Source organism: Orbicella faveolata, unplaced genomic scaffold, assembly GCF_042242905.1.
Source record: "Orbicella faveolata isolate gen_17 unplaced genomic scaffold, um_ofav_v1 contig_48, whole genome shotgun sequence".
NCBI lineage: Eukaryota > Metazoa > Cnidaria > Anthozoa > Scleractinia > Merulinidae > Orbicella > Orbicella faveolata.
In genome coordinates, this window is record NW_028301578.1 from 4,808,977 (window position 1) to 4,836,705 (window position 27,729).

Sequence of the window (27,729 nt, forward strand, 5' to 3'; positions counted from 1 at the left end):
ATATACCTCCCCGCGCCGAAGCGGATTCCTCGGCCGAAATTCGACGTTCCCACGCCCAACAGGGTCCATCAGGCTGACCTTCTTTTTCTGCCGCACGACAAGCTCCCTCGCGGCCGCAAAGTTTTCAAATACGCGCTGACCGTTGTCGACGTGGCCAGCCGCTTCAAAGAGGCCGAACCCCTGACTTCGAAAAATTCTGATGAGGTCGCACTAGCCTTTCAGAAGATTTACAAGCGCTCGCCTCTCGAATGGCCCGAAATGCTGCAGGTTGACCCCGGGCGCGAATTCATGGGCGCCGTCACCAAAGAGATGGACAGGCACCAAACCTTTATCCGGCGCGGGCGCGTTAACATTCACCGCGACCAGGCCATTGTCGAACGTTTCAACCGCACTCTGGCTGAGCGATTGTTCGGGCACCAGTACGCCGAAGAGATGCTTCTCCCTGAGGGCAAGCGGTCCACTGCCTGGGTGAAAAGACTTCCTGAAGTTGTTTCGGCTCTGAACAACGAGGTCACAAGTCTTATCGGCATGAAACCCGCCGTCGCCATCAAAGAAAAATCTGTTTACGCAAGGCCGTCGACACCTTACACGAGGCCTGTTGGAAAACGCGAAAAAATCCTCCCCTCTCTTGTCCAAGTTCGTTATCTCTACCAGCCCGGCGAGCTTGAAGGGGGCGTGAAAAGGGCCACGGATCCAATCTGGTCTTTGAAAGTTTACAACGTTGAAAGGTCTTTCATCAAACCGGATCAGCCCGTTCTCCACAATCTGCGCGACGGGCCCAAGCGCGGCTTCGTGCGCGAAGAGCTGCTGGTTGTTCCTCCGAACACTACTCTTCCTCCGGCTGACGTGAACTAGATCTGATATTCGATTGGTTCGGTGTGTATCCCATCGGGCAGCACCCACCGTTTGTCGTAATAAGCGCTCAGCCCCAACTTTTGCTGCTCGTAAGTGACCATCTGCCCGTCCCGCATCCTGAAACCTCTGTTGGTGGCCATGTCCTTGCTTCCTTCCAACGCTTCCTCGAACCGCTGCCAGGTCAGCTCGTTCTGCGTTTTCTACATCCCCTTCGTGCTAAACTTCTTTTTTTCGCCCACCTCTCCTTCGTCGGCGAAATAGCACTTCGAGCAGAGCGCGATCATCCGGCTGCCCTCGAACTCAAGTTTGAAGAGGCCTGGGGTCCGGCCGCTCCACTTGTCCCAAGACAGCCACTGATTTTTTTCCGCCTCGAATTCTTGCTTCAGCTCTGGCCGGACGACGTCCTCGAGCCGCTCGCCCGAGATCGCCATATAGTTGCTGTCCGTGTCCATCTGGATCAGCTCGAAATCTCTTCTGTCGACGTACTTGTCGAGAAAGTCGTAGTAGAATTCCAGCATCCGCAGCTTCGCCAGCTGGTAGACGGCGATTCCGATCTGGAACGGCCGCCTAATTGTGATCCGAGGCTTGCGGCTTTCAGCTCGTACGCCTCCCCGATCTCGTCGAGGTCTTCGAAATACGCACTCCGCAGCGCTCTGTCGACAACCTTCTCGTCTTTCGTGTATATCACGTTCGTTTGCCGCTCCAGCGCTTCGATCAGCTTCCCGTAAGCGCTGTTTCCGAGCAGTTTGAACACTTCAGCCAGCAGCGCCTTGCTTCTGTCCACGTCTCCTGTCCGGCGCGCCTCCGTCACCTGCTCCACGAACCAGCTGAAAGGCTTGCCCTGGTAGTAGTCGATTGTTCTGTAAACCTTCGTGACAACCGCCCCATGGTTCATGTACCACTGCAGCAGTGGGGCGTACACCAACATCCGTTCTACAGACAGCGCCCCGACAAGTTTTTTTCCGTCTCCGCGCTTTCTGCCCGTTTTCGTCAAGTACTCTTTCATTTGTTCCGGCACAGCTTCGGCCGGAACCCTTTTGTTGTGAAAGAAAGGGCACATCTCCTCAAACTTTGGCCACAAGGGCTTTGGGATCTCTATGTCCACTTCGGCGAAACCGAACCACTCTCCATCTTTCAACCGGCCAATCAAAACTTCGGCCGCTTCCGCTTGGCGGTCTTCGGTGTAGTGCACACCGACCTCGTGCCGTCTTGTGAAAACCAGGCTCGGCCCGCCAACAACCGCCCTTTTTAGCATTCCGTATGCCTCTCTGCCGGGGCTATAAAGGTCTGCGCCGCGCTCTATTGCCCCTCGGAGCACATAATGCAAACTCACCCCTGGCAGGCTCACCGCGTCTTTCAGAATGTCTATTCCTCTCTCCGTGTAGAAACTTTTCATCTTTTCGAGCGCCTCGAGGCCGGGTGCCACATCAAGATTGTTGTAGTAACGCAGCCAGTCTGCGAAGGTCCGCATCCCCTTTTCTTTGAACAGCTGCTGGCACCCCTCCCACTCCTTCCTCGTGAGAACGTATCCGCCCTTCAGCTTCGAATACCAGGCCTCGTATTCTGGGAGCCCAGGGAAATCGAGCTTTTCGGGCGCGTCGAACTATTCGTAAGGGAACCAGGATTTCTCGGACTCGCTTTCGTAGGCTTTCACCCATTTCGCGTAGCTCGTGCCCGGGCCCAGATAGTTGATGATGTCGAGGAAACGGGCCCCCAGGTGAGCAGGAACATGGTTTTGTTCCCCTTCTTGGCCACTTTGACTTTTTTTGATAATTCGGCGAGAGTGCTGGCGAAGTGCTTTTTGATCAGATTCAGGTCGTACGAGCCTGAGTTGAAGCCCACGACAGGGACCTGGTTGCACCATTCATTAATTTTTTGCTGCTGGTCTTTTGTCAGCAGGTGCATGTCTTCTGGCACAAACTCCGCTCTCACCCGGTCCTGGATGCTTTTCTCGCGTCTCTCCAGCTCTTTCAAGAACTTGCGGACCAGCTCCACGGGGTTTCTTTCGCAGATGTGGGTGGGCTCTCTTTCAAGAGTGTCGCCGACGCTCACAGAGATCGGCACGTGCGCGCTTTCTATCGTTAACGCGCCTGTCGGCTCTTTCCGATAATTTTTGTCACCGTACGCCTCGAAATCGTACAAGATCGCGTGCGGGTAAGTTTTCGTTTGCTTCCTCGGGAGTTCCCCCTTAAGAAACCCAACTTCGCAACCCCAGGCCTCGATAACTCTGTAGCCTCTCTTTCGCAGAGACGCGGTACGGTCCACTGTGGCTTGGTACAGCTGTTCGGCTGTTTTGCCGTCTGTTATGACCTCCTGCCGGCCAGGAAAACATTTTGGGCATCCGTGGAAGGGGCAGCCGTGGAATTGTCATACCGTCCTCGTTTCGTGGTGGTACCCGTCGACAGGAGAAGACTTCATTTTCCCGCCTTCTCGGGGAAGCCATCTCTCGCCCCCGTGCCCGTACATTGCGTGGTGGATGTGAATTCCCCGTCGCTTTGCTTCCCGCTCCAGCCACAGAATCGCTTGTTTCGATGCTGAGCCCTTCGGGGGTTACATCACTTTCTCGAAGGCCGTCAGGGGCGCTTCCACTTTTGTCCCCGGGCAAGAGATCACCGTTTCTCCCGCGCTGCAGGTTTCGTGGTGACGTTGCAGATGACAAGATTTGGTGAACCTCTGCCCGCAGTGTGTGCATGCATAAGTTTTCGCGAGCTTTGTGATGTCTTTTATCAGGAAAGCGTGTCCTTCGTAGACACCTATCGTCAAAATGTTTTTTATTTTGGGGTTCGGGTTTGTTCTGAGATGCCATACCACTTCACCGCCAACCAAACGCTCAGGCTCGTAGACACGAATTCCAAGCCAAGATGCGACGGGCGAGCCCTCATTCAGATGGGCTTCCACCTTGTCGAGCTCGTCCAGAGACGTTTTTCTGAAGTTCTGTGGAATTGCCTTGAGTTTGTAGAAACTCTGGGCCAGGTTTCGAGCTTCTTTTGTGCAACGGTCCGTGCGCGCCCCTTGGTGCACTGCGATGCTCCTCCATAGGCACAGGTTGTCGTTGTACGTGTCCAACGCCACCATCGCCCGGCTATGGGCAAGGTTGCGCAGCCAGTCAGGCAATGGCCCTTTTCCCACCAACGGCTGCCTGTCGAGCACAACCTTCACGTCAACGTTGAAAAAGCCTTCGAAAGCCCACTTCGTGTTTGGCCTTTCAACTCTTTCGTTGTCGAGACGCTCTTCTTCCCGGGTGTTGAGCCATTTTTCCGCGTCTTCTAGTTTGTTATACCACTGTGAGCCCTTGGGGTTTGAATAGTACACGATTACCGTTCCGTCTTCAATGTTCCGCAACTGGTACCCGAAAACGTGCCGAAGATAGAATGACGTGCTTACTCTTTCACGTATCTTCGCCATAGACTCTGACGTGAGGTTTCTCCCCAGACGCCTGATGAAGCGCCATCTTATGAAACGCCTGCCTGTTGTCTCTTCTTCCCCCTCTTTCTCTGCGTCATCGAACAGATCCAGAATCTCTCTCTGGTAATCTGCCGCTGTTCGAAGTCTCCGCGCAGGGAAGGGGTCGTACTCCCTCAGAAGCGCTTGCGCTCCTCTTTGCCTTCTTTGGCGTGGAGGGGCTCTTGGCTCGTAAGGTTTCGGAAGAAGTGGCTTTTGCAGACGCGCCTGCGTTTCTTCAGAAATCGGTTCATCCAGCACGTTCTGGATAACCTTTCTTGCTGCTGGCGCGCTTTCTGCAAGAAGCTCGTCTAAATAACGCAATACCGCCGGGTCTATTTTTGCGAGTTCTTCTTCCACTCTTTCTTGAATGCTGGAAGACATGGCTCCTTGGGATATAACCCCGGTTACATTTCTCTAACTGGTGTGTTTCTTTCCTGCAGCTCGAGCAAAACAAGCTGAAAAGCTTTTTTCGCTTTTTCTTGTTTGCGGTAAAGCCGCTGTTTTAGCGCGCCCCCGCCGCAGGGCTTGCAAAGACGGTAGTCGCACAAAAGTCCGACTCCGCATACTCTGCATGGCTCTGGCATTTTCATTCCTTTTTTCAGCTGGTAGTTGTGCTGGCCGCAATACGCCCCGTAACAGCGCTTTCCGCAGCTTTCTTTCCGGCCCCGCTTCAGCCACCCGCACTTGTTTGGCGCTCGTGCCTTCCCGGCTCCAGACATATTACACCCGGCTCGCCCCTTTCTAACATACCGCACTCCTTTTTTGTGCACCCGCGAGGGGCAGTTGAAACCGGCCAAAACCGGTTCTTTCCGGTGGCCGCGGCCGCCTTTCCGCCGCCCCTCGTTTGGCGGGACGCTGCGCGGGGTGCCGCTGTTGTTAGTAGTATATAGGGGGTCAAACAAATACTATTTCAAAGAGGGAGCTGCATTTAACCGTTTCGCAGCCCCCAGGCTCAACCGGCCCGAGCTTGTGAGGGCCGGACTTGATGGTGGGAGCTGCGATAAGCTTAAATAAAGCTCCCTCTGCGAAATGGTATTTGTTTGACCCCCTATATACTACTATACCAGCTATATAATAATGGATAATGCTATAAAGCACGAAGCATTAATGAACGCCATGAAGTGTATGACAATAACTAGCGCTATACAGTCCGGAATATTCCGATATATTAGGACGGCAGTGATGTCACGAAACTCACGTTTCAACCAATGAGAATGCGTGTTTTGGTTGGAGTGTTGTGTTTCACAACAAACCAAGAGATTCAAGATGGCGGACAAAGAGAGTCGCGAATACTTTCCAATGCCATGAATGCGGGCCTTCAGGAGGTACATATTTATCTCGAATTGAGTTAAACACTGTCCAAATTATAAAATAAAAGGAAAGTTTGTGTTCGCGTTCCTTGTCACAGACAATTCTGCCCAGATAACGATTATCCTCGGACCGAAGGAAGCACTACGGAACGCAATGCGGGCCAAGTTTGACGAGCTGCTGTCATCATTAGGGACTTTAAGCAGCGGGAATGCGGACGGCGACGGGGACGCCGAAACTGTGAGAAGGCTGAGGAGAGAACGCCGTTGTAGCGGGAATTCACAAACATTAAGCAGCACCGTCGGAAACCGCGGTTTTCGCACTGTCAAGCTTATTGACATTATTGATATTCGTCCTCTGTTTATCAGGATGAACTAGGATGACTTCATTGAAAGAAGTTCGCAATGAACTCTTGATAATCCACCATAAAGGTGAATTAAACGATGACGAACTTCTACTCTTGTACGATTTAAACCTGTCTAATGATCTCAGCCAACCTTATGATTCCTTTCCTGATTTTAACTTCGATGGTTTGAAGACGACGATTGCCTGTCCGAATTTCGCTTCCACAAACGCAACTTGCCCCTTCTCGCTGAGTTGTACAATGAAGTAAATGAACTTATTATCAGCAGATGTTAAATCAGACTGGCGCGACAAATCAGTGTGCCGACTGATAAACATCTAAGTAAACCACTGATCTTACGACTGAAAATGGAAACAGCTACACGAGCTTTAATGGTGTCTACCCCTTTAAATGTGTTAGAATTTCACCATAATGAGCCATTTGACATTTGAGTATTTCTTGAAAGGAAAAATTTCGGTTGAAATTCGTGTAAGTTGTCTTTATTTACATAAGCTTTCAAAAAGATATTTCACGGTACTCACATGTTCGCCGACTGGCTTGAGTTCGCTTCAGATTTCTCGACGTTTCAAACAACACGAAATGAGCTTCACTAGCGTCGGGCCCGAACGCAGAACGTCAACCTGTTTCCCGCCAGTCATGCGCAGTGGACCTTTTGGCTTTTTCCTGATCTTATAGCGTTCCCGTCGCCGTCCGCGTTGTCGTTGCTTAAAGTCACTATTCTTTGGAAAGAGACCGTACAATCGGTAAGCATCTTTACTCTCCATTTTTCTAAGCACAGAAATGATCGATATGAGAATCGAGGCTTTCCTCTTACCTAGGGATTATCAGGCCGACATCGACAGCATGCGCGTGTTCTTTTATGCCAGCAAAGATAAATTGTAGATGTCCAAAATGTTATACATTTTGGCTAAATCATGGAAATAAAATCATTATTAAAACAGAATTTTCAATAACGCATACGAGTGAGAAATTCTTGTTCGTTTATACAAAATAAACTGAGCTAGAAAAATGTAGCCAAAATTTTAGTGTTTTCAGATGCATGGTAGTCAAAAATTCTGTTTATATATTCTTTGTAAATCTGAAATTTCTCCATTTTGGTATTTATTTCAAGTATTTCTTGTATCCGTTTGTTGCTGTGCTTAAAGATATCATGTCTGATTTCCACATTTACATTATGAAAGCTTACATATAATTGCTGACTTTAACAAGTTATTTACCCAAAAATATCAAAATATAATTCCTGGACTGGTTGAGAAGGGAGCATTGACAATCCATCCACATGTCCCAAGGTTTTATTATATATTTATTTAAAGTATACAAAACAATTTCAGTCTTGAAAGTGAAATCCATTTTATTTTGCTCACTCTTTAGGTACTCTCAACCTTGAATTTGCCTCTTGGCAGAATGCAGGACCTGAAACAAATCACAAGCGCTTAGAAGATTATTCTGACATTGCTCACAGATGTCAATATTATTACTAATTATATGGCTGTGTCTCACAAGGACTGGGAACTACCGAATTCACGAATTTGATTGGCTGAAATCGATATTGACCGCGGTCTAGATTTTACCATCTAGACCGCCATCTAGACCGCTTTCATTTTACGTTGAAAAAGCAGCAAATCAAAAATGTTCACCGTTTTCTTTTATTTTCTTCTCAATCATTTATGGAAGTGCCAAAAAGCCTGATGACAAAAAAAAAGTAAAGAGGACGAGCAAATTTTGGCAGGTTTAAGTTAAGCTCATCTCCGTTTGCAATCAAAATGTCAGCAAACCAGTTACATGAAACGAATTAAAGTTTTCTTCTTTGCCATATAATAAACATCTTATTAACCGAGCTAAGTCGGTCTGTATAGGAGAATCTTGACCTCGGTCGTGTGTACAGACCTCACTGTGTTCGGTCTGTACTCGCGATCTCGGTATATCAGGTTGATAGACGGTGGAAACAGCTCCTTGGCCGGTACTCAATAATTCTGAAACGCATGAAGACATGTTGCCTAAGAAGTGCGAGGGCGAATTAACGTTTGGTGGACGTACTATGATTTAAAACTGCAGCGTGAATAGCATTTCCGGTGGTGAAGATTCGGGCTTGCCTGACGGGACACTCTCTCCTCCAATGTCTGAAAGAGCCACAGAACAGGTAAGCACCTCGTTGGCGATTGTAGGAATCTGGGGGTTGCTTTTACCACCTGCATAGAAACGGCTGAGGAAGCGAACTGGCTACGTTGGGACTATCCTCGAAGGTTGTAGGGCTTAGAAAACGGCAAATATGGGCCCTGCACGCGTTCAGCATTGTGGCGTTTGGCACGAGTGCGATTCTTGGTTCTCAAAGCCTCCCTTTCAGCAGCGCGGATCCTTCTATCGTCCTCCAAGTCAAGAGCAACAGCGTTGCTCTCGTAATGCTTAACCGTTAGCCAACCACCTTTGGAAGAATCAGAAATTCGGATCTTCCTGTTGCGTTCCTTGATGTCAATCAACCTTATTTACAGAGGGTGACATATGACAGTATAAACTGAAAAACTAGTGGCCCTCTGATAAGTTTAATAGAGTCGTTCAAAAGTTGGGATGCTTCCGCTGAATCTGGAACATGAAGTGCTTTCAAAACCCTTTCGAGATGATCCAAAATTTCAAGGTTGAACATATAGTTCCTTTCGTTTCTACGTTAAGAAAATTTGAGCTCGCGCTCGACTTTGAGCTGTTTAGAGAGAGCTAACGCGCTCTCAGCGTCGGTAGAAGCCTTCTCTAACTTAGAAGAGCGCTCAGAAGTGTAAGGCTTGAGCTGCTCGAGTAGAGAAGATGCTGGCCGAACTCGGTTAAATCTTCTCGAGTATCCGTTTCTTCGTCGTCGCCCGGCATTGAACGAAAAACTCAACAGAAATAAAATAACGTACCCTCGAGTAAACTGTTCGGCGTCAAGTGGCGTGATATTCACAAGGAGTGATATATAAAGGCCTAATTAACCTAATGGGAACTATGCAAAGCAACCTAATTAAAACACTTAAAAGATATACATTTTTTCACTTTTTACAAACTGATATGGTTTTGAGAAATGTAAATCCCTTTTCGTGAATATTTAAGGCCATCTCCACTGAAAAGAGTTGTCTGATTTCAATGCTATTCCTCTTAACTTACATTGACGTCAGCACAGTGAAGCTTTTCCCGCCTGCTGAATCCTCATTGGTCAATTCAGTGTTTTAGGCGCGCCAGCTGTATGCAAGGAATAGTTCCAAGTTATTTCCATTTATTTTAATAGCGTGTCCATGAGAGAACCAGGCAGGTGGTGGTACAGCTCAAATCACCGATTTCGCTCAAACTTGACACAAATGTTGGGTTTGATGAATAAATGATTATGGAAAAAAATTAGTTCAAAATATTTTATTTCCTTGAAGTTAGGGGAACCCCTGCAAAAATGGCCATTTGTCACTAATTTATAGATATTTATTAAGCTGTCTTTGGTTTAGTATGTCTACAACAAGAAAGGCCATGTGAAAATGAAATCCACTGGGTCTTGTTCATCTTCTTTTATAATCAGTCTCAAAGCGCAAATATTCATTTGAACTAGGCAATTTCCTTCAACTTATTTTTTCAGGTGTAAAATAGTATGGAAAGAAGAAATAACCAGTACGCAAGTCTCATATTTCTCTTTGATTCTTGGATTGCGAAATGTGCAGTTTTGTGTCACCTTTTCGGTTGCTTCGACTCGAGTTTTAAAGAGAATATTCACTGCCATTCCGTTTTCATCGTCAAAGACATCAAAAGGTTGTCAAGAAAGCTACTCAAAAGGTCATTCAAAATCCAGGGAGAACCATCCTACTGCTTCAACATGCAGATTTCTTTTAAAATTCCCCGCTCAGTTTAGTGTAAAATAAAAACAAGTCAGGGGGCGCGCCTATTTATAAACAGCTGACGAATAATCGAAGACGTTTCGGTTTTCAGGTTTTTGTCTAACATTTATGAATATGTCATCTAAAGTCAAATATTAAATGAAATATTAAATAAGCAATAAAAACAGCTGGTCAAGCTAAAATAACAAATGAGCAACCAGTTAAACGGAGTTGAATATTTATAACAGGGTAAGTCATTCTTTTTATTATCAGTTTATCACCAAGAGAGAATAACTCATCTTTTTTCCTCAGCAAAAATGAAAAGTGTGACAATCATTTTTGTTGAATATTTTGCTGACTAACCAACCATGCTGTTAGACATTGAAGAAATATAAACGCAAATAAAAACCAGTTCGAAAATGAAAGTTTGATCTAACTTGCAAATGAAGAAAAACAAACAATTCTTCCTTTTCGCATTAAATTTTTCAAACTTGAGTGAACTGACGTTACCTTAATTCGAAGGACGTTACAAGAAATATTACACCCCGCGATTACCTTGCTATCACTCCTAAGAGGCACCAATGTTGACTCTTATATTAATTATTAGTAGAATGTTAGGTTAAGGGGACATTTAATTACCAGCCAGAAGCGCAGTACAAAACAAAAAAACAGTTAATTATAATAAACTTTTATTTTGCACATATTACAACCAGTTACATAACTTACACTACTGATAATTATAATACTTACGTACGCAGCTATCATTACGTAATAAATATATCTTATTAGATGTTTTGGTGTGTAGTATCGCTGTGTATTTTTACGAGTTTTGCCGTATTTTGCGAGCCCGTAGGGCGAGTCAAAATACATACAACGAGTAAAAATATAAAGCGACACTACACACCAAAACATCTAATAAGAGATTTATTATCCAACTCCTGTAGTCAATAAATTTATCAATGAAAGAAGGAGAGTGTGACAGTTTTGCGTGCACGCGCCGATCTCTACGGCAAACAGGTTTTCTACTGTACAAATAACTGTAAAATATCGCTGTATATTTGTTTTGCTATTTGGACAGTATTTGCTGCATTTGGATAATAATGCATCTACTTACACCACTTAGAATACAACACAGCTACTTTACACTATTTGGAAATACTTGTAAAGATACTTTTCGTTGTTTTTGATACACTACAATATTCATACAGCTACTTTACACTATTTTCGATACTAATACAGCTACTTTACATTATTTAAGATACTAATACAGCTACTTTACACTATTTTCGATGCTAATACAACTACTTTACATTATTCACTATACGTATACTGCAACTTTACATTCTTTAAGATACCAATACGGCTGCATTATGCTATTTGCAAAACTGAATACAGAGCATTTCTTGACCTAACCATAGTTTTATAGCTCCTGTTTATTAGCGGCTTAGAATGACTCTAGAATGATCAGAACCTGCGACCCTGCTCTTTTCGGTCAGGAACAAAGATCGGACTCGACAGAGCGGCGGAAATCGAGCCTATAAGATATCCTGGTAGGTACCACAATAAATATTTTTTAGTAGCTTTAAAAATGCATGTGCAACTGAACAATCTTAGTCCTACCAAAAGACAATTGTCGGCCCTTGAAGAGTACGAAGAGAATCTCCTTCAGTTCTACAAATAGGCTCAAATAGCCTGAATTTCACTCGGGTCGAGGTCCCTTGCTGACAGCCTATTTTTAATATAGCTTAGTTTTTTCAAACTTCAATGCCCTACTAAAAAAAAATGAGCAAGAGTTGATTAAAAACTGTTGCGTTTTTAATCAGAAAATGCAGCTGCGGAAAAATGAGTGTCAATCAACGAATTTTATTGCCCTGACGAGTAAAGATTTCAAGAACAAAACGGAATTTGTAACACGCGTGACTTTGACCGACTATTGGCCATTGGATTCTTGGAAACGTTGATGCAAATTCATCCTGTCAAAAACCACAACAGAAATATTTAGTTTTGATTTCTATTTTAAGTCTTGGCAAAATAAAGGCATTTAGGACGGAACACTCCGTACATCATTTCTATAAGGCATCATCCACTGACTACGTCGGAGAAATTTGAAAACGGATTAATCACTCTGAAAACGCATGAAATGTTTTCCGTCCACATTACGCCTGGGAAATTTGAAAACGCAACAATCACCGGTCATTTTGGATTTGTGTTTGAGGAAAACTCGGTCAGGGAAATCACATGATTATCGTGACGTCATCGTTTTCGAAAAGCTCCGTTCTCAAAATGTTTTTTGTCCAAACAAAAACGCAAAGCCGGCGTTTTCAAATTCCTCCTTTTTGAAGAGCGTTTTCGAAAAACTCCGTTATCGTGACGGATTATTGTGGACGGTAAGCCTAACTGTAGAAATAAGGCCGCGTTTTCACATTTCTCCAGCGTAATGAAGGCAGGGCTTAATGTTAAATGTCGAGGGATTGAACATTTATCCATTGATGCGGGACGAATTTCAAAAGGGCGTAGTTCATAGTTAGACAAAGCTGCAAGTCCTTGCTCGTCAAAAATCTTTGGCCATATCAATTGCAAAATAATGTGCTATTTATCAACCTCGAACGTCCGGTCTTCGGTTTTCCTGTATTGACCGAGCTTTAGTCAAAAGCACTACACTGAGAGGTTTTCAGTTCAATGTCGAAATCCAAGACAAAGTAACCAGTCACAAAAGACACAGGCAGTCGAGTAAACAAATCAAATTTCAAAGTAACAACGTGATCGGCGTGAAGCGCGGAAAAACGTGCGCGAGCGACTCACGATTGGTTGGCTTTACTCGAGCCCCTGATTGGGTGAGAAAATGGCGCGAGTGTTTCAGTACAAAACAAAAAACGTAGAAATGCAAAACCAAAACGAATACTAATTACTTTAGACATTCAAGTGATAACCGCTCTAGCATCACCGCTTTCTACCTAACAACAGTGAGGGTAGATTTTCTTTGCTGCCTTCTTCCAAACAATAACGGGAAAACACAAATGAAAGTGAAGCAGATTGTAAGCAATAAGGCAACTCGTTTTTCTAATAAGAACGAAGGGATTTTCCCAATGAGCCTAAGTCATCACCATATGTTCCAAATTAAGTTGCGCTTTTGACTGATTACAATGAGAACAAACAATCTTGCACGAATGTGACAGATATTTGCTTCGCTTTCAATACGACAACGTGTTTCGTTCAGAACGAAATTCGCATGGTTTAGTTTTGCACTGGAAAATTTTTAGATGTCTGGCGTTCATAGGAAGCTATCCAAGTTATCAAAGTGGCTGAGAACAAGGTGATATAGATAAAATGTTTTTGCCACTTTTTGGACTGTTCGTCACTCGGAATAGTCGAAATTTTAAGATAAGAAAACGAAACATGGATAACTCACGCAACACTGGCAGAAAATGCAAAACCTGTGTTTTTCCTACTACCACGTGCATTTTAAATGTGAAATGAAAATTTGCCTTTTTGAAAATTCTGTGCATGAGGTTCAGAGCCTCCTTAAATTGAAGATGGCTCTGAGTCCCATATAAAGGATTTTTTTCAACTTTACCAAAAGTTGCGTCTTATCCTGCTTATCAAAATTCGATAATAAGAACTGGTTTCCTCGGGCCGCTTTTGAAACATAAGCGCTTAAATCTGTCATTAAGGATGTTTTTAGGAGGTCATACTGTTTCTATTGTAACCTATTGTGTCACGAAAATGATACTGACTGTTAAACAATGATTGGGCAGTTTTTCTATTTCAAGATTGTAGCATCAACTAAGAAAGAGTGGTCATAATGACCCATCAAAATCTACGTTTTGAAAAGTGCTGGAAACTGTTTTGAGCCACCGTAAGTGCTTTACTCCCTCGGATAGCTTTTGTAGTGTCCAGTAGTAAATATTATAAAAAAGAATCCCTATTCTATACAGACTTGCTCCAGTAGAACAATTGTACACTTTCCAGTGCAAAACTAGTGTAGAAATAGCTTTTGCTTCCAATAAACAAAAATTTGAAAAGGATTACGTGTTGTTTACTATCCCAGTTTCGATCCTGCCAAAGAATGTTTTGTTAAATGGACACCAAACCTTTAAAAGACAAGTCATATTACTAATTACAACACACCCCTGGCTTGAAAACTGTTACTAGAGGGCATTGCACTTTATACTTCTCACTTGTTTCTGCTGATCAACCAGTCCAACAAAAACAGCTGAAAAACAAAACCAAACACTCAAACAAATTAATTCTACATGTATCACTATTAATAAGGCTTGTGTTCAGCCTCTTCAGTCAAAGATGAATCTCATTGCGTAATTTCTTATAAAGCTGTTAGCTGATTTGCTGATAAACAATGGTTTAGCTCTGTTTAAACCGTAGAAAATCGTGACTGATTGTGTCGCCCCAGTTAAATCTAAATCACAAAGCAAGTGTATAAGCCAAAGAAATAAATTAATGTTCCATGAGACACTACGAAGACTTGTACTTTCTTAATTTCTCAAACGTACTTCGTGATTACAAGAAAAAAACACTGTTAAAAAGTAACATATCGTTGCGGCTCTCGAATATGCTCATTTAGTATATACCACACAAGGGAATAGTGCTTTTCGCGCGCTCTGATTGGTTAACTCGGAGGTAATTAGTAAGTACTATCCACCTCCGAGCAGCCGGCGCGAGAGATTTTAAAATTTCCAACCACTTGTCACACATAAAATAACGTTTTGGTCCGCTAATTCAGCTTGTGTGGTATATACTAAAACAATTATTCACCTCAGTGTCGGTGAAAGTGATGGATATTTACCTCCACTTTGGTGAATAATTGTTAAATATAGTATAGAATAAAATCATTGTCATCCGAAGACTTAATTCAGCTGGAACCATGAGCAGTTTCATTGTATAGTTTAAATTAAGGAATTCGTTTTATATCCGAAAATTGGTGTACGCTGCGTTTTATGTCAGGTAATTCATGTTCTCTATAGTCTCATCGAAAACAGGCCAGTTTTTATAAAATACCATGCCCGTTGCAGTAAAACAAAAAATAAAAGAAATAATCAGATGAGGGACACCTTACACTTTTTCAAACTATGTTCAGCTTGATCGATACCAATTACCAGGAAGAAACGTTAGAAAACAGAAAGAGAGTTTTTTTTAAACAATCTTACCTTACTTTCCAAAATCAAACGTCACGTTATCTCCAATCAGTACAAAAGGCGCCCACTGCTTCACGTCAGAGTAGCCGTTACATCTCATCCACGTCATGGCCTGATGAAGAGAGTCACTAGCGCTTTCCCCACGAACAAGGTGATCGTAGAAATGACTCATTAACTGCTCTGTTGCGCTGTCTTCCAGAGCCCACAGTGATACCAACACTGAGCGTGCGCCAGATCCTAGAAATGCTCGAGCAATTCCGAAAGCTCCTTCGGCTTTAATCTCTCCACGTGCACTATGGCAACAGCTGAGGACTACCAGTTTAGCTCGCAGTTGAACTTGTGCAATGTCAGACATTGTCAATATGTAGAGACCCTCTCGAGCTATACTGTTAGGAGTGCGAAAAGAAGGTGCCAGGGCAATTTCTCCTCTTTCTGCATCACCATGAGCAGCCAAATGTATCAGAGCCACTGATTCCATCGCTTGAAGTACTGCCTGCTTAGTAGCCTGCTGTCCTAGTAAAGGCTCAACACCCAGCTTTCTTCCTACCATTTTCGCTTCCTCTTCTGCAAAAGGCAGTCGCGAAATGGGCTGAAGACGTCCTTTGAAAATCACCTCACCAACATCAGGATTCCCCACTATCAGTGCACCGGTCTGACTGTGATAGTCTGCTGGACTGTCATGGATGAGCCTGAGAGTTGTTAAAGAAGGAACGACACGAATCTTGAAAGTTTCTGATAGGGTCTTTCCACTTTCATCGGGCAACGCGGCAAATGGAATGTTGTATAAAAAACGGTCTGGAACAATAATGATTTCAGAGCCGTCAAGCAAGTCAGCCACGGGAGCGATGATTAGTTTGTAACACAGAGGAAGATTCATTTTGGGACCTTGGTCCTCTTCACTTTCATTTCCAAATCGGAAACCTTCATGGCTGTCATCCTTGCCTGAATTGGATTTACCTCGTATTGCATTTAGAGACTCATCTTTGCGTAGCTCCGTTGTTGACATTGCAAAACTTCTAAAGCTTTTGGTGGCAAAAAAGTCATCCAGATTTTTAACAAATCTTTCGTAAGTAATAATGTCCTTTCCTTTTATTTGTCGAAAATGTGTGAGTCCACTTTTTTTAAGAATCCAGAAATATATCCTGTCATGAGAATAGGAGACGTAGAGACAAGAACAATTACGTTCTCTGTCCATGATGGTTTCAATACCAGCCCATGTTTGAGGATTAGCGGAGACTTGATTCTTCACAGCGTACTGAGCTGACATTAAATCCGCCAAAGCCCTGGCCTTCCCAAGCTCTGAAACATACAAAGCTTGTTCGGGATTTCCGGTATGACAAAGCAGTGCACAGAGGTTACGGTAGGAAGTACTCTTGCTGTCCGAGAACGATATCTTCCATTGATCGTTATCTCGCAGAGAGCCGCGCATTTTCTCGCATTTTTCAAGAGCGGAAAGTAAGTACGATGTAGCTTCCTCATTGTTTCCTTCTCGTAATCGTAGGTAAGCTAGTGCCTCGAGCGATTCGAAGTGCCCTCTAATATTGCCAATGTCATCATTTATCGCAAGTGACTTGTTGAAGTGTTCTTCAGCCTTGTCATATTCACCGTCTTTCAAAAGATCCCGTCCTAAAGTTAAGTAACAATTGGCTTCTAAAGCTCGTTCTCCAATTTCTTTACTGATCGCAATTGCTTCCCCGCAATATTCTTTAGCCTTGACGTAGCCACCAATTGAGCGCAAGATATCCCCTTGCACTAATAAAGACCAGGCTTTCCCAGCTCTGTCTCCAATTTCGGATGCGATGATAAGTCCTTTCTTATTATATTCGTTAGCCTTTGGATATTTACCGAGAGACAAAAATGAAATGGCGAGATTACAGTAACCGGAAAATACTCCTTGTTTGTTGCCATGTTTTCTCTTAATCGCTAAAGCTTTCTCGAAATGTTCTCTCGCCTTGTCATATTCGCCAACTAATCGATACAGAGTTCCAAGGCTTCCGTAACAGGAGGCTTCTCCATTTCTGTCACCGATTTCTTTTGTGATCGCAAGTGATTTCTCGACATGTTCTCTCGCCTTGTCATATTCGCCAACTGAGTGATACACAGCTCCAAGCGTTTGGTAACAGGAGGCTTCTCCATTTCTGGCACCGATTTCTTTTGTGATCGCAAGTGATTTCTCGAGATCTTCTCTCGCCTTGTCATATTCGCCAACTGATTCATACACAACTCCAAGGTTTCCGTAACAGGAGGCTTCTCCATTTCTGTCACCGATTTCTTTTCTGATCGCAAGTGATTTCTCGAGATGTTCTCTCGCCTTGTCATATTCGCCAACTGATCCATACACAGCTCCAAGGTTTTGGTAACAGGAGGCTTCTCCATTTCTGTCACCGATTTCTTTTGTGATCGCAAGTGATTTCTCGCGATGTTCTCTCGCCTTGTCATATTCGCCAACTGATTGATACACAGTTCCAAGGCTTTTGTAAGAGGAGGCTTCTCCATTTCTGTCACCGATTTCTTTTGTGATCGCAAGTGATTTCTCGAGATGTTCTCTCGCCTTGTCATATTCGCCAACTGATCCATACACAGCTCCAAGCGTTTGGTAACAGGAGGCTTCTCCATTTCTGTCACCGATTTCTTTTCTGATCGCAAGTGATTTCTCGAGATGTTCTCTCGCCTTGTCATATTCGCCAACTGATTGATACGCAATACCAAGGCTTCCGTTAAGAGGAGGCTTCTCCATTTCTGTCACCGATTTCTTTTCTGATCGCAAGTGATTTCTCGAGATGTTCTCTCGCCTTGTCATATTCGTCAACTGATCCATACACAGCTCCAAGGTTTAAGTAACAGCAGGCTTCGCTATTTTTGTCACCAATCTCTGTACTGATTAGGAGCGCTCTCTTCAAGAGTTCTCTTGCTTCTGCGTATTTACATTGACAGAAATACTTTCCTGCTAGATTGAAGCATAGCTTACATTCTTCAAATTTCTCTCCACTTTCATGTGCGTATTTTATGGCATTTGTGTTGTCGTTGATAGCACGATAAGCATTCGACATTATTAAATACACTTTCTTGCACAATGATTCGGCTAGTTTATTGCCTTTGATGCCTGCTTTTTGTTTCAAGATGGCCAAGGATTCCTTGCATATTTCGATGCTCGTTAGAACTCGATTGGTGTTGAGAAGGAAGCAAGCAACTATGAAGCCGATTGAGATGGCTTGCATAACTTCGTCCATATTATTCACGTCAACCACTTCTGTTAGGATTAAATGAAAATTACAGTGGAAAGAAATTCGATGCTAAGTCTACCAATTTTCTCGAAGCTGTTCATTTAAGGGACCGTTCATCTTTTATGGGGTAGAAAGACTAGTGGAATTTGGAGGAGTGTCATTTGAAAATTGCATGACCCCCCACTTTCCAATTTTTTTTCGCATGGCCCCCTCATCAGAGTAATTTTTTGGGATGTACTCCCCCCCTGAAGAAAAAATACATATGGTATTAAAAAAGTTACTGCATTTAAATTTCGGTTTGTTACATTTCACAAAAGTTATTGAAAGAAAGCTGAAAGCTAGAAAACTGCTTTTAACAAATCTTTACTCAAAAGAATGAAAAGTCAATTTCAGCTCTTCTTGTTACTGCTCGTCCTGAGCGTGTTGTAGCTGGCCGCTCGTCTGCATATTCCTCGTCTGAGGCGATAAAAGGAAGAACGACATCATTTGAGTCGTCTTCAGAGTCAGGGGCGTCGCTTTAGTTTTCATTATCAGTTTCTTCTCCCTCAATGCTTTCACCACTGCTGTCTAGCTGACCTGATTCATTGCTGCCTCCCACTTCGGCTTGACCAGTTCTGAGAGTAATCATCTGCAAGAAGTGTCCCATAATTGCCTTCACTTTGTCATTCTTGCTGCTCTACTGATGCTGTTTTAATAGTCCATGATGTTTTAAGTATTTGTTTAATTCTGGCACACGGAGCTTTTTTTAGCTTGGTGGCATCTTCGCACAAATTAGCCCAATGATAATCTTCAGAAGACTTTTCTCTTGCCTCCCTACCTTCCCTTGACCTTACCTCCAGTCTCTTCTTTCTTTTGAACTCCATGACCTCAAGATGCTGAAGCAATCAAGCTAGCTACTTCAGCAACACGGCAAGAAGCAGGCTGATTACCAACCTTAAGCCAGAAGTAGGAAACAGTATGTATTGCTTCCTGCATCCTGAAAATTATAGCTCAAAGGTCGAAGACACGAACAAAGAGTAAGTAGAAAACAATGAAAAGGAGGAAGAAGGGGAAGACAACGAAGACGAACAGGAAGAAGAAGAAGATGAAGATAGCGATGACGAGATCGAAGAGAACGTCGAAAATGAGGATGGGGACATCTTGTAGTAGTTTCATGTCCCTCCCCTTAAATTTCTAAGAGAGAAGCCCTGGGAACGAGGTCAGTTCCAATTCAGGACTCAAATTATTGGTCTCAGTTTAATATGCGCTTGACAACAACATTTTTATGAATGAAAAGAAAATTGTTACTACTCAAGCACTGTTATTGTGAAAGATAAAAGCTGTTGAGAAGTTTTCTTGTTACTTTGGAACTGTTTTAGCATATTTGTTATAAATAAAAGAGGAGAATTTTTCTTCAATTTGTAAACATCTCTTATCCTATTTTTAATCTAATTTTTTCGTCCGAACCCCCCCTTCCTTCATTTTTTTCGGCCAGCCTCCCGTTTTAGGCTAAATTTTTTCGCGTGCTCCCTTCCCCATTTCCCACCAGCCCCCTCTCTCATAAAAAATGAACGGTCCCTTAAGTCTCGGGAGACTATATCTATTACTATTTAACACGTTTCCGAAAACGTGCAACCGACTCAACATCGTAGCGATGGGAGTTCTTGACTTAGAGTTTAGAAGTGGTTTGAGAAAGTAAAAGTAATTGCAGTTCCAACTATTATCTGAAAAAGAAGGATTCTCAGTAGTGGCTACACTGCGAGCAGTCTCTTTTCCGCGAAACTCCGTGGGAAAGAACGCAAAACAAGTAAGCGTGCGAGCGTGACTCTCAGCGTGACGTGCGAGCGTCAATGCCGCGAACCGCTTGCGCTAGTCTAGGGAGTTTACGAAACCACGACGGCAACGGAAACGGAAACGTCACCGAACAAAAGACTTAATGAGCAGAACAATGGCTGTGCACGTGCATCATGATTCTTGGTACATTTCTTTGAGATTCGTATGTAAAATATAAATCCATCTATTAATCGACGTTGTCCTCGGCGTCGCCGTCGTGCTTTCGTAAACTTCCTAATAGCGGCTCGCGACATCTCCGCTCGCACGTCACGCTCGCATGCTTAATTGTTTTGCGTTATTCCCCACCGAGTTTCGAGTAAAAGAGAGACCGCTCGCAGTCTAGAGGTTGTCGGTTTCCTTTTCATAGCCATGTATTAGAATAAGGCATTTGTAAAAAAGAGTTATATGGACCAGAAGAAGGAATTAGCCAACGGAAGTCTTGTGAGCTCGAGCAGAAGAATTCATCGGAAAAATTGGTTGATGGTCCATCGTTTGGAAATTGATTCAAACTCGTTCTATGAAATGCAAATTATTCCTGGCAAGTTAACCGAGACTTTCTCTAATATAATAAGGATGCAAGCATCGTACTGTTGTATCCATAGAACGAGGTTTTGTGTTTGGCAGGAATTCCTGGTCTAAATACATTTTCGACTTAATGCTGACTAGGAATTAAATAAGACGACAGATTATATGAATTTTTTAACAGTGCATGTATCTCAACATTTCGGTCGCCTCCAAAAAGTAACAGAAATCACCAGAAACACGATTAGCGACCACGATAAGCCTTCTATTATTATTGAGTTAAATTATTTTGTTGTAAAATAGGAAATTGCATAGCGTCCTTTGTTTATTTGGCTCTTAATTGTAAATTAAATTGAACTGACATCAAGCTTGTACTCACCACTTCTCTTTCGCTCAGTGGAAAAATGCAAAAGCCAACGCTTTCATTTTATGGCGGGACCTTGTCTGAAGCGTAAACAAAAAAATCATTTCAGGTTTACTTAGACATGGATTTCTTTTAAAAGTCAATGTTTTATCCTCTAGCATCAGGCGCAACTATAAAAAACAAAACACACAGAAATAAAATTTACAAAGGATGTCAGACGTACAAAGCTGAAATCCGCGACTAAAAATTAAGCAACCGATGAAGATAAACTGACAAAGGTACAAGAGCAAAGTTGTAATCAAAGACAAAGATCAACGCGCTAAACTGACAACTACAGCCGAAAATAAATGCACATGTGTGACAATCATGACAGACTAAGAAAAAATTGCAAAATTAAACCGAAAGAAAACAAACGAGGAAAACAAAACAAAACAAGAGGACAGTGGAAGATCAACGAACAAAACCGAAAGTCGTCGAGGATGGACGTTTAATGTGTTAATTTCTTCACTGAAAATCCAAACCCTTCCTTCCTCTATTTGTACAAAACGTATGTACTCTGAATACAGATAGTGACCAAAGCTACTTACTTTTCTAACCTTTATTTGGGACCTGAGAATCAGACTGAGATCCCACTCGATCTGCGTCAGGAACAGGAGTCTTCCCCTGGAAAGGACAATGGTACATTACAGCTTGAATAAATATTTTCAGTAAATTCACGGTAAAAACATCAAACGAGGGAGTCGAATAGACGATATCTTATATCTGTTTTATTAACTGACTGTCCTTACCGTTTCTTGAGATGTCAAAATCAGAACAACCCCGTTAAAATTCACTCTGGGTCACCAAAAGGGATCTTCCTGTAAAAAAGACAACAAAGCATTACTGCTATTTAATTTTTTCAGTGCACAGCGACAAGATGAAAAGAATGTTTCCTACTCGATATCTAACTTTTTCTACACTGTATTGTTCAGTCACGTTCTCCATTTTCTAAAATTGTTTACTTCAAACTTAAAAATTAAAAAAAGTGTTAGTTCATTGTAACTGACGATAGTGGTAGAGACTCTTGGAAACGTTTTGAAAGCTGAAAACTGTCATTTTCATTCTGCATTTTGTGTACGGAAAATGACAGTGCGTAAACTGGCGGAATATTATTAGAATTAAGTGCCCAAACACACAAATTGCAGTTCAAAGCCGTACGCGTTCAATGATTGTATTCTGTATGACGATATTCGCAGTCAAACATGATTGTTGATTATCATTGACAACTTCATTGTTTATTGAGTCAAAACATTTTGTTGTAAGGCAACCGATAACACAGTCAACTATGTGAAGGTTGTTTAGATTTTGTCAAGAAAGAGTTAGGTGACTAAAACCGAGGGAAGTTAAGAATCAAGGTTCTACTCACCACTCTACTTCTGTTCAGAATATGAAAGAGTACAAACGTTACAGCCAAGTCCACAAGAGAAACTTCTTCTGCAAGAAAAATCAACAAACGTTCGTTTTTTCTTTAATCCGTGTTTCAACCGTTAACTACAAGCAGCTTAAATCAAAATTGGATAGCTAGACGTTGACAAGAAGAAATTCTAAATCCCATATGTTTACTTTATCACTATAAAGATGAATTAGAGCACTTAAGAATTAATTTATTTTTTCCACTCTAGTATATTATATTTGCACCAGTATTGTGTAATGTATTACAAGGCCTACCACGCCAAACATCACAATGCTTAAGCCAGTTGAATTTGCCGGGTTTAAAATCTTGAGCAATTACATTTTAAATATGCTAAAAAATTCATGTCCTTTTGAAATGGCATGGATAATCTTAATTATAAAGCACTTCTTTGGTACAAAACTTGTACAACTTACTGCACTTACCTTTCCAAAAAGGCTTTATAAGTCCAAAAATCGTTTCCAAATTTAACTTCAACTGAGAATGGGATTCAAAGTTGTTGTCTGCATCAGCTGAAATGAAATCTCCTTCTCAAAAATAACAAAGACATGAGAATTATCACACTTTCGAACCGTGGGATAAGCTTTCAATTTCGACTGGTCATGAAGTCTTTCTTTTGTAACACACTGTCGGCACGTTTTATTTGTGTTTCAGTTTCATTTGAAATTCAAGTCATAAAACACGAATTGATATACGTTTTTTTTCTTAATATAGACTGCACCTACTTGCATGAGAAAGAGAAGATGAAGATAAGAGAGTTTACTTCCCATATACGCCTTTTTCCAAAGGTAATCTCTCTCAAGTTATTTTTAGTTCACTTTCAGCTTCAGAAATTCCAAAATTATTTTATATTCCAGCTATTTTTTTTTATCATATTTTACAAGATTTTCGAGCATTCATAACTAATCTACAAGGAACAGTACGAAGATATCCTTACCAAAGGTTAGTCTGAATTACGGGAGACGGACCTTTCTTTTCTGCGGTGCAAGGATTAATTTTTAATGAACTTCCGTTAAACGTTACTAAGAGCGAAAGCTTACAGATGTTCTGTCACGGAGCTAGTTGGTTGTAAATGTTCTTAAATTTTATTATCGTACTTTAGGCTTTTAATCTAATCTTATAACTTTTAGTTACAGAGCCCCTATAGAGACCAACCTTAGAGGTGTATGGGCTATCCTGTGTAAATAAATTTTTCTTACTTAGACTTACACGTATTTTCATTCTCCACGAAAACATCTACCCAACACGCGTGACAAGATTAGCCGCGGAAGAACTGGGTACTATATATATAAATAACCTCTGAGGGATTGCCTTAAGAATAAGTTCTGTATGGGGGATTAACATCCACTCTTGGCACGACTCAATGTGATTTTTAAAAAAAGAATCCAGGTTTCAAGAAGTTTAAGTGCGTTTTTTTTCAAAAGCCTTCTGGTTTTAGCTTTGGGAGTGAGGAAGGTTAAGTTACGACTAAAACGGAGACTTCACACGTTAAGTCAAGTCACAAACTGTTCCAGGCACTCAACTGGCGAAAACTTAGTCATCAAAGGCTAGTAGCCACCTCTACTGTGATGTTCAAAACTTTACATGGATTGACCCCTGAAAATGTATAATCTCGATTCGTATTTCGAAATGACATTACTTCGTATCGACAGCTGAGGAATTCCTGAGAATAAACTGGTTCTTCCACAGCCTCCGCACCAATTATTTAAAGAGAAGATTTTTTTTTTCTTCAGAGGTGCTATGTGCTTTCTCATGAACTCCGATCTACAGTTTCTTTAGTGAATTTAAAGGTAAACTGCGCTATTACAGTTTTGAATGAGACACGGCATCCTTGAAAAGCAGCTTTAGTAAAATGATAGGTTTTTATTCTTATAATACTGTATTAATTATTAGTTAGTTTAGTTAGGTACTTAGATTATTATACTTTTAAATTATGCTGAAGGAATTTTTACCGTGTATAAATAAAGTTATCAACTCAACTCTACTAGAGTTACTTGCACAATACAGTTAAAAAACTATAATGAAGCAAGGCTGATAACTACGAAGAAAGCTTAACGGGACAACGACATGGTAGAGTCCAAACTGAAAGCCAAGAATTGCAACCGTGGACAGCTGTTTCGACCTGGTTGGGTCTCGTCAGCACGGTGTAGCTGCAACATGAAGTAAAGCGGCCGGCTGGCTGACCAATCGTCTACTAAATGCACATAATAATAACCTCACATGAAACCTTAAATCCAAATGTTTGCCGATTGGCCAATGTCACATGCAAAACACGTGACAACGGACAATAGGCAAAATCTAGAATATCATCTTGTTGGTGCGATAAGGAGACTGCATGCGGACAGACAAAAACTGTCCCGCAGATAATACATGGCCAAACCATGTTAAAAATGAGCAGCGTATCGGATGTAGCCCCCCCCCCCCCCAAACAAAAAAAAAAACAACAACAACAACACTAAATACAATGATGCAAGAGATCGCAAACGAAAATGCTGCTGGTGTACGCAGGATCTGTGTAAGATCTGATCAGCCAAAAATAGAAACAGAACAATGAAGCAAGGCTATTTTTGTCTGATAAGATCTTTTAGAGATCCTACGTACACCAGCGGCATTTTCGTTTACAGTCTCTAGCATCATTTTTTTGGCGTATTTAATTTTTTTTAAATTTCATCTTAGAAGTTACTTACAATACTCACTTACAAATACATACACATATAATACACAGTGGAGCTCTTTACAGATATTACACACACTCTCTTTTTAGCATTACAACGACAAGCGCAGTACTTAAGCAATAGACCACAAGTTTCTATGGTTTATTTAACAATTATTCCATGAGCGCGCGTTGGATATGAGATGTTAAATAGCCTATAACCAATCTCATATCCAACAAGCGCGAATGGAATAATTGTTTTATTAAATTCGGTACTTTTGTATTCTTGGAATTATAGCTTAATTTTATTGGATTTTAATTTTACAAAATGACCGGAAGTCGATGTGACAAAAACAAGAAAAAGTGGGAAATCACATGACATGCGCGCCGTTTGTAAAATTAGTTGAATGAAAAATTTGAAAGCGAAGCAAACGAATCTGCTGAATGAAATTACAATCACGTAGAATTCAAGGAAAGTCTATCAAATGAAGGAGATATAACCCTGGTCAGAAAGTTTCAAAAGCGTTCAAGTTCGAGTCATGGAGAAGAGCCGAATAATTGTGCACTTGCACATTGCCGTTGTAATAATGCCGCGGAAAACTTTAATCGCAATGTGACACAGACGTTGTGCCAAAATTATTCTCGACAAGACCCCTTTCAGGATTCCCTTGCTTTGAAAGCCTTGGCATTTCGAGCTGTATGTGTGGAACTCATTGTTGGCCAGATATAGAGTCAAGGACAGAAACTCTCTTAGCGTCAGATTCATCTTCAGAATCTCCGAGGCCACCCTTGTGATTTTTCTTGGCTGGTGAAGAACCGGGCTTACTTCGGTTCAGCTCAAAACACTCAACTCCTTGAGGTGTTTTTCGCGAGGAAAGAATTGTTGGCGCTAGCTGTCGTTGATTCTCTCGTCGTCGTCGGCCAAAAGAGACTGAGATGAAACTAGATCGTCCTCTGTAGCTGTGCGGGATTTTTGTTCTCGGTCGATCCGAGCTTGCTTAGTCGAACAGTTTCCTCATCTGCTCATTGGAAACTGGTTTCTTATGGACTACGCCGACAATTATGCCTGTTTACAAATGCATATGCTCTAACAATTTATTTGCCTGGTCAGAGATAAAGGAAAACGGTTTGTTGTGCGGCGGCATGCAAAGGAAATGATCAACCGGCGGCTCCAATGGATTTAATCAATGAACTTTTGCAATACGTGTCATCTTTCTTCCTCGCAGACGAGTAAAAACACTTCAACTGAACATTCAGTTCTTCTTTTGACTTTTCTTATATCGGTTTCGAAAATTTGGTGCCACTAGGACTAGCAAGCCATTCTGTTAAGGTAAACATTGTTTTTGTCACATAATCTTCATGAATGCGTAAAATCTCGTCAGTCATATTTTAATTTTGCAACTTTAAGGGAAACTTAACTTATACGTACCGTTAAATAACCTTATCTCGAACTTTGTGGCTTTTTTGTTGTTACTGGGACGGCATTGTCCATAATTTCCTGTATTTCCTGTGTAGATAGCTCATCGAATGTGCTTTTTTTCATCCATTTTTTTTGGTCGACGAAACTTCGCTTCACGCGAAAAAGCTCATGCCGAGCGACATTTGCCGCTTTCATTTCCATATAAGGTCAAACGCAGGTATAATGGCTGGTAACCGAGATCCAGTGAACCAATCAGAAAGCTAGAATTGCATTATCCGAGGCTGAGAATTAACCACTTGGGATGTTGGAAGAACACGATAAGAATTCGTAAATCACGAGCCGCAGGCGAGTGATTTACGAATTCTTCGAGTGTTCTTCCAACAACCCAAGTGGTTTATCATGCCTCTAAACCATAAAAACTTGCAGTCTATTGGTTTATATAATAACTCAGAAGACACGCGAAATTTCCATGAATTTACTGGCACAATAAACCATAGCTGATTGACCAATCAAAGCGCGCGCATTGATTTGATTATTACATAAACACATATAATAAAGTATGGGGCCCAGTTCTCTATGGGGCGCCGTTTGTAAATTTATTATTTAGACCGAATTTATGCCATTTTTCCCTTATTTATAAATAATTGGAAATCCCACAAAATTTGTTTATAAATAAGACACAAGAACTTGTTCGTTGATATGTATATAATTATTTTAGGTACGTCCTGATTTATAAATAATCTTTTACCATAGAGTTATTATATATAAATAATAAATTAAACAACTTCAATTATTTATATATCAGGTCATCTCTAAAATAGTTATTTACATATCATAAAGTTTGTAAATCCCATTATTTATAAATAAATTACTTCGCCGGGAGTGTAAATTCATTATTTAGAAATAATAAATTTCACCTCGCCGAGTGTAAATTTATTATTTAGAAATAATGAACTTCACTGAGTGTGTAAATCCATTATTTAGAAATAATGAATTTCTCCTCGCCAAGTGTTAATTTATTATTTATAAATAACGAACTTCATTGAGTGTGTAAATTCATTATTTAGAAATAATGAAGTTTCATTTCGCCGGCTGTAAATTTATTATTTAGAAATAATGAATTTACCCGTGTGTGTAAATTCATTATTTAGAAATTAATTATTTAGAAATAATGAACTTCACTGAGTTTGTAAATTCATTATTTAGAAATAATGAAAGTATGAATGGCAGACCCAGCGTCTCTTGCCCGATCGATTTCGGAGGCTGTTTCTCGCGCTATAAGTGAGACAGTCAATGTTACCCTTGCTCAAGTAGGTAACGGCGGCGGTATGTAGCCTGA

General features: G+C 41.7%; 2 protein-coding genes, 1 long non-coding RNA gene and 1 pseudogene across 3 annotated transcripts; all 4 read right to left on the bottom strand.

Moving 5' to 3' along the window:
- Positions 1–1,312: 1,312 nt before the first annotated feature.
- Positions 1,313–2,326, bottom strand: LOC149096100 (uncharacterized). Its single transcript, XM_089281486.1, has one exon. The coding sequence runs from the start codon at positions 2,324–2,326 to the stop codon at positions 1,313–1,315; it is 1,014 nt and encodes a 337-aa protein (XP_089137612.1).
- An 8,141-nt stretch (positions 2,327–10,467) lies between these two features.
- LOC110054797 (tetratricopeptide repeat protein 28-like) lies at positions 10,468–18,249 on the bottom strand. Its single transcript, XM_089281314.1, has 2 exons — positions 14,958–18,249; positions 10,468–14,008 (listed from the first exon to the last, which is right to left on the bottom strand). The coding sequence occupies exon 1, from the start codon at positions 17,761–17,763 to the stop codon at positions 14,959–14,961; it is 2,805 nt and encodes a 934-aa protein (XP_089137440.1). The 5' UTR covers positions 17,764–18,249; the 3' UTR covers positions 10,468–14,008; position 14,958.
- Positions 18,250–18,351: 102 nt separating this feature from the next.
- On the bottom strand, positions 18,352–19,050 carry LOC149096101 (uncharacterized; annotated as a pseudogene).
- A 1,832-nt stretch (positions 19,051–20,882) lies between these two features.
- On the bottom strand, positions 20,883–21,854 carry LOC149096102 (uncharacterized). The gene is made up of 3 exons (XR_016204506.1): positions 21,656–21,854; positions 21,455–21,530; positions 20,883–20,947 (listed from the first exon to the last, which is right to left on the bottom strand). It is a non-coding gene; the product is annotated as an uncharacterized LOC149096102 (long non-coding RNA).
- Positions 21,855–27,729: the final 5,875 nt, after the last annotated feature.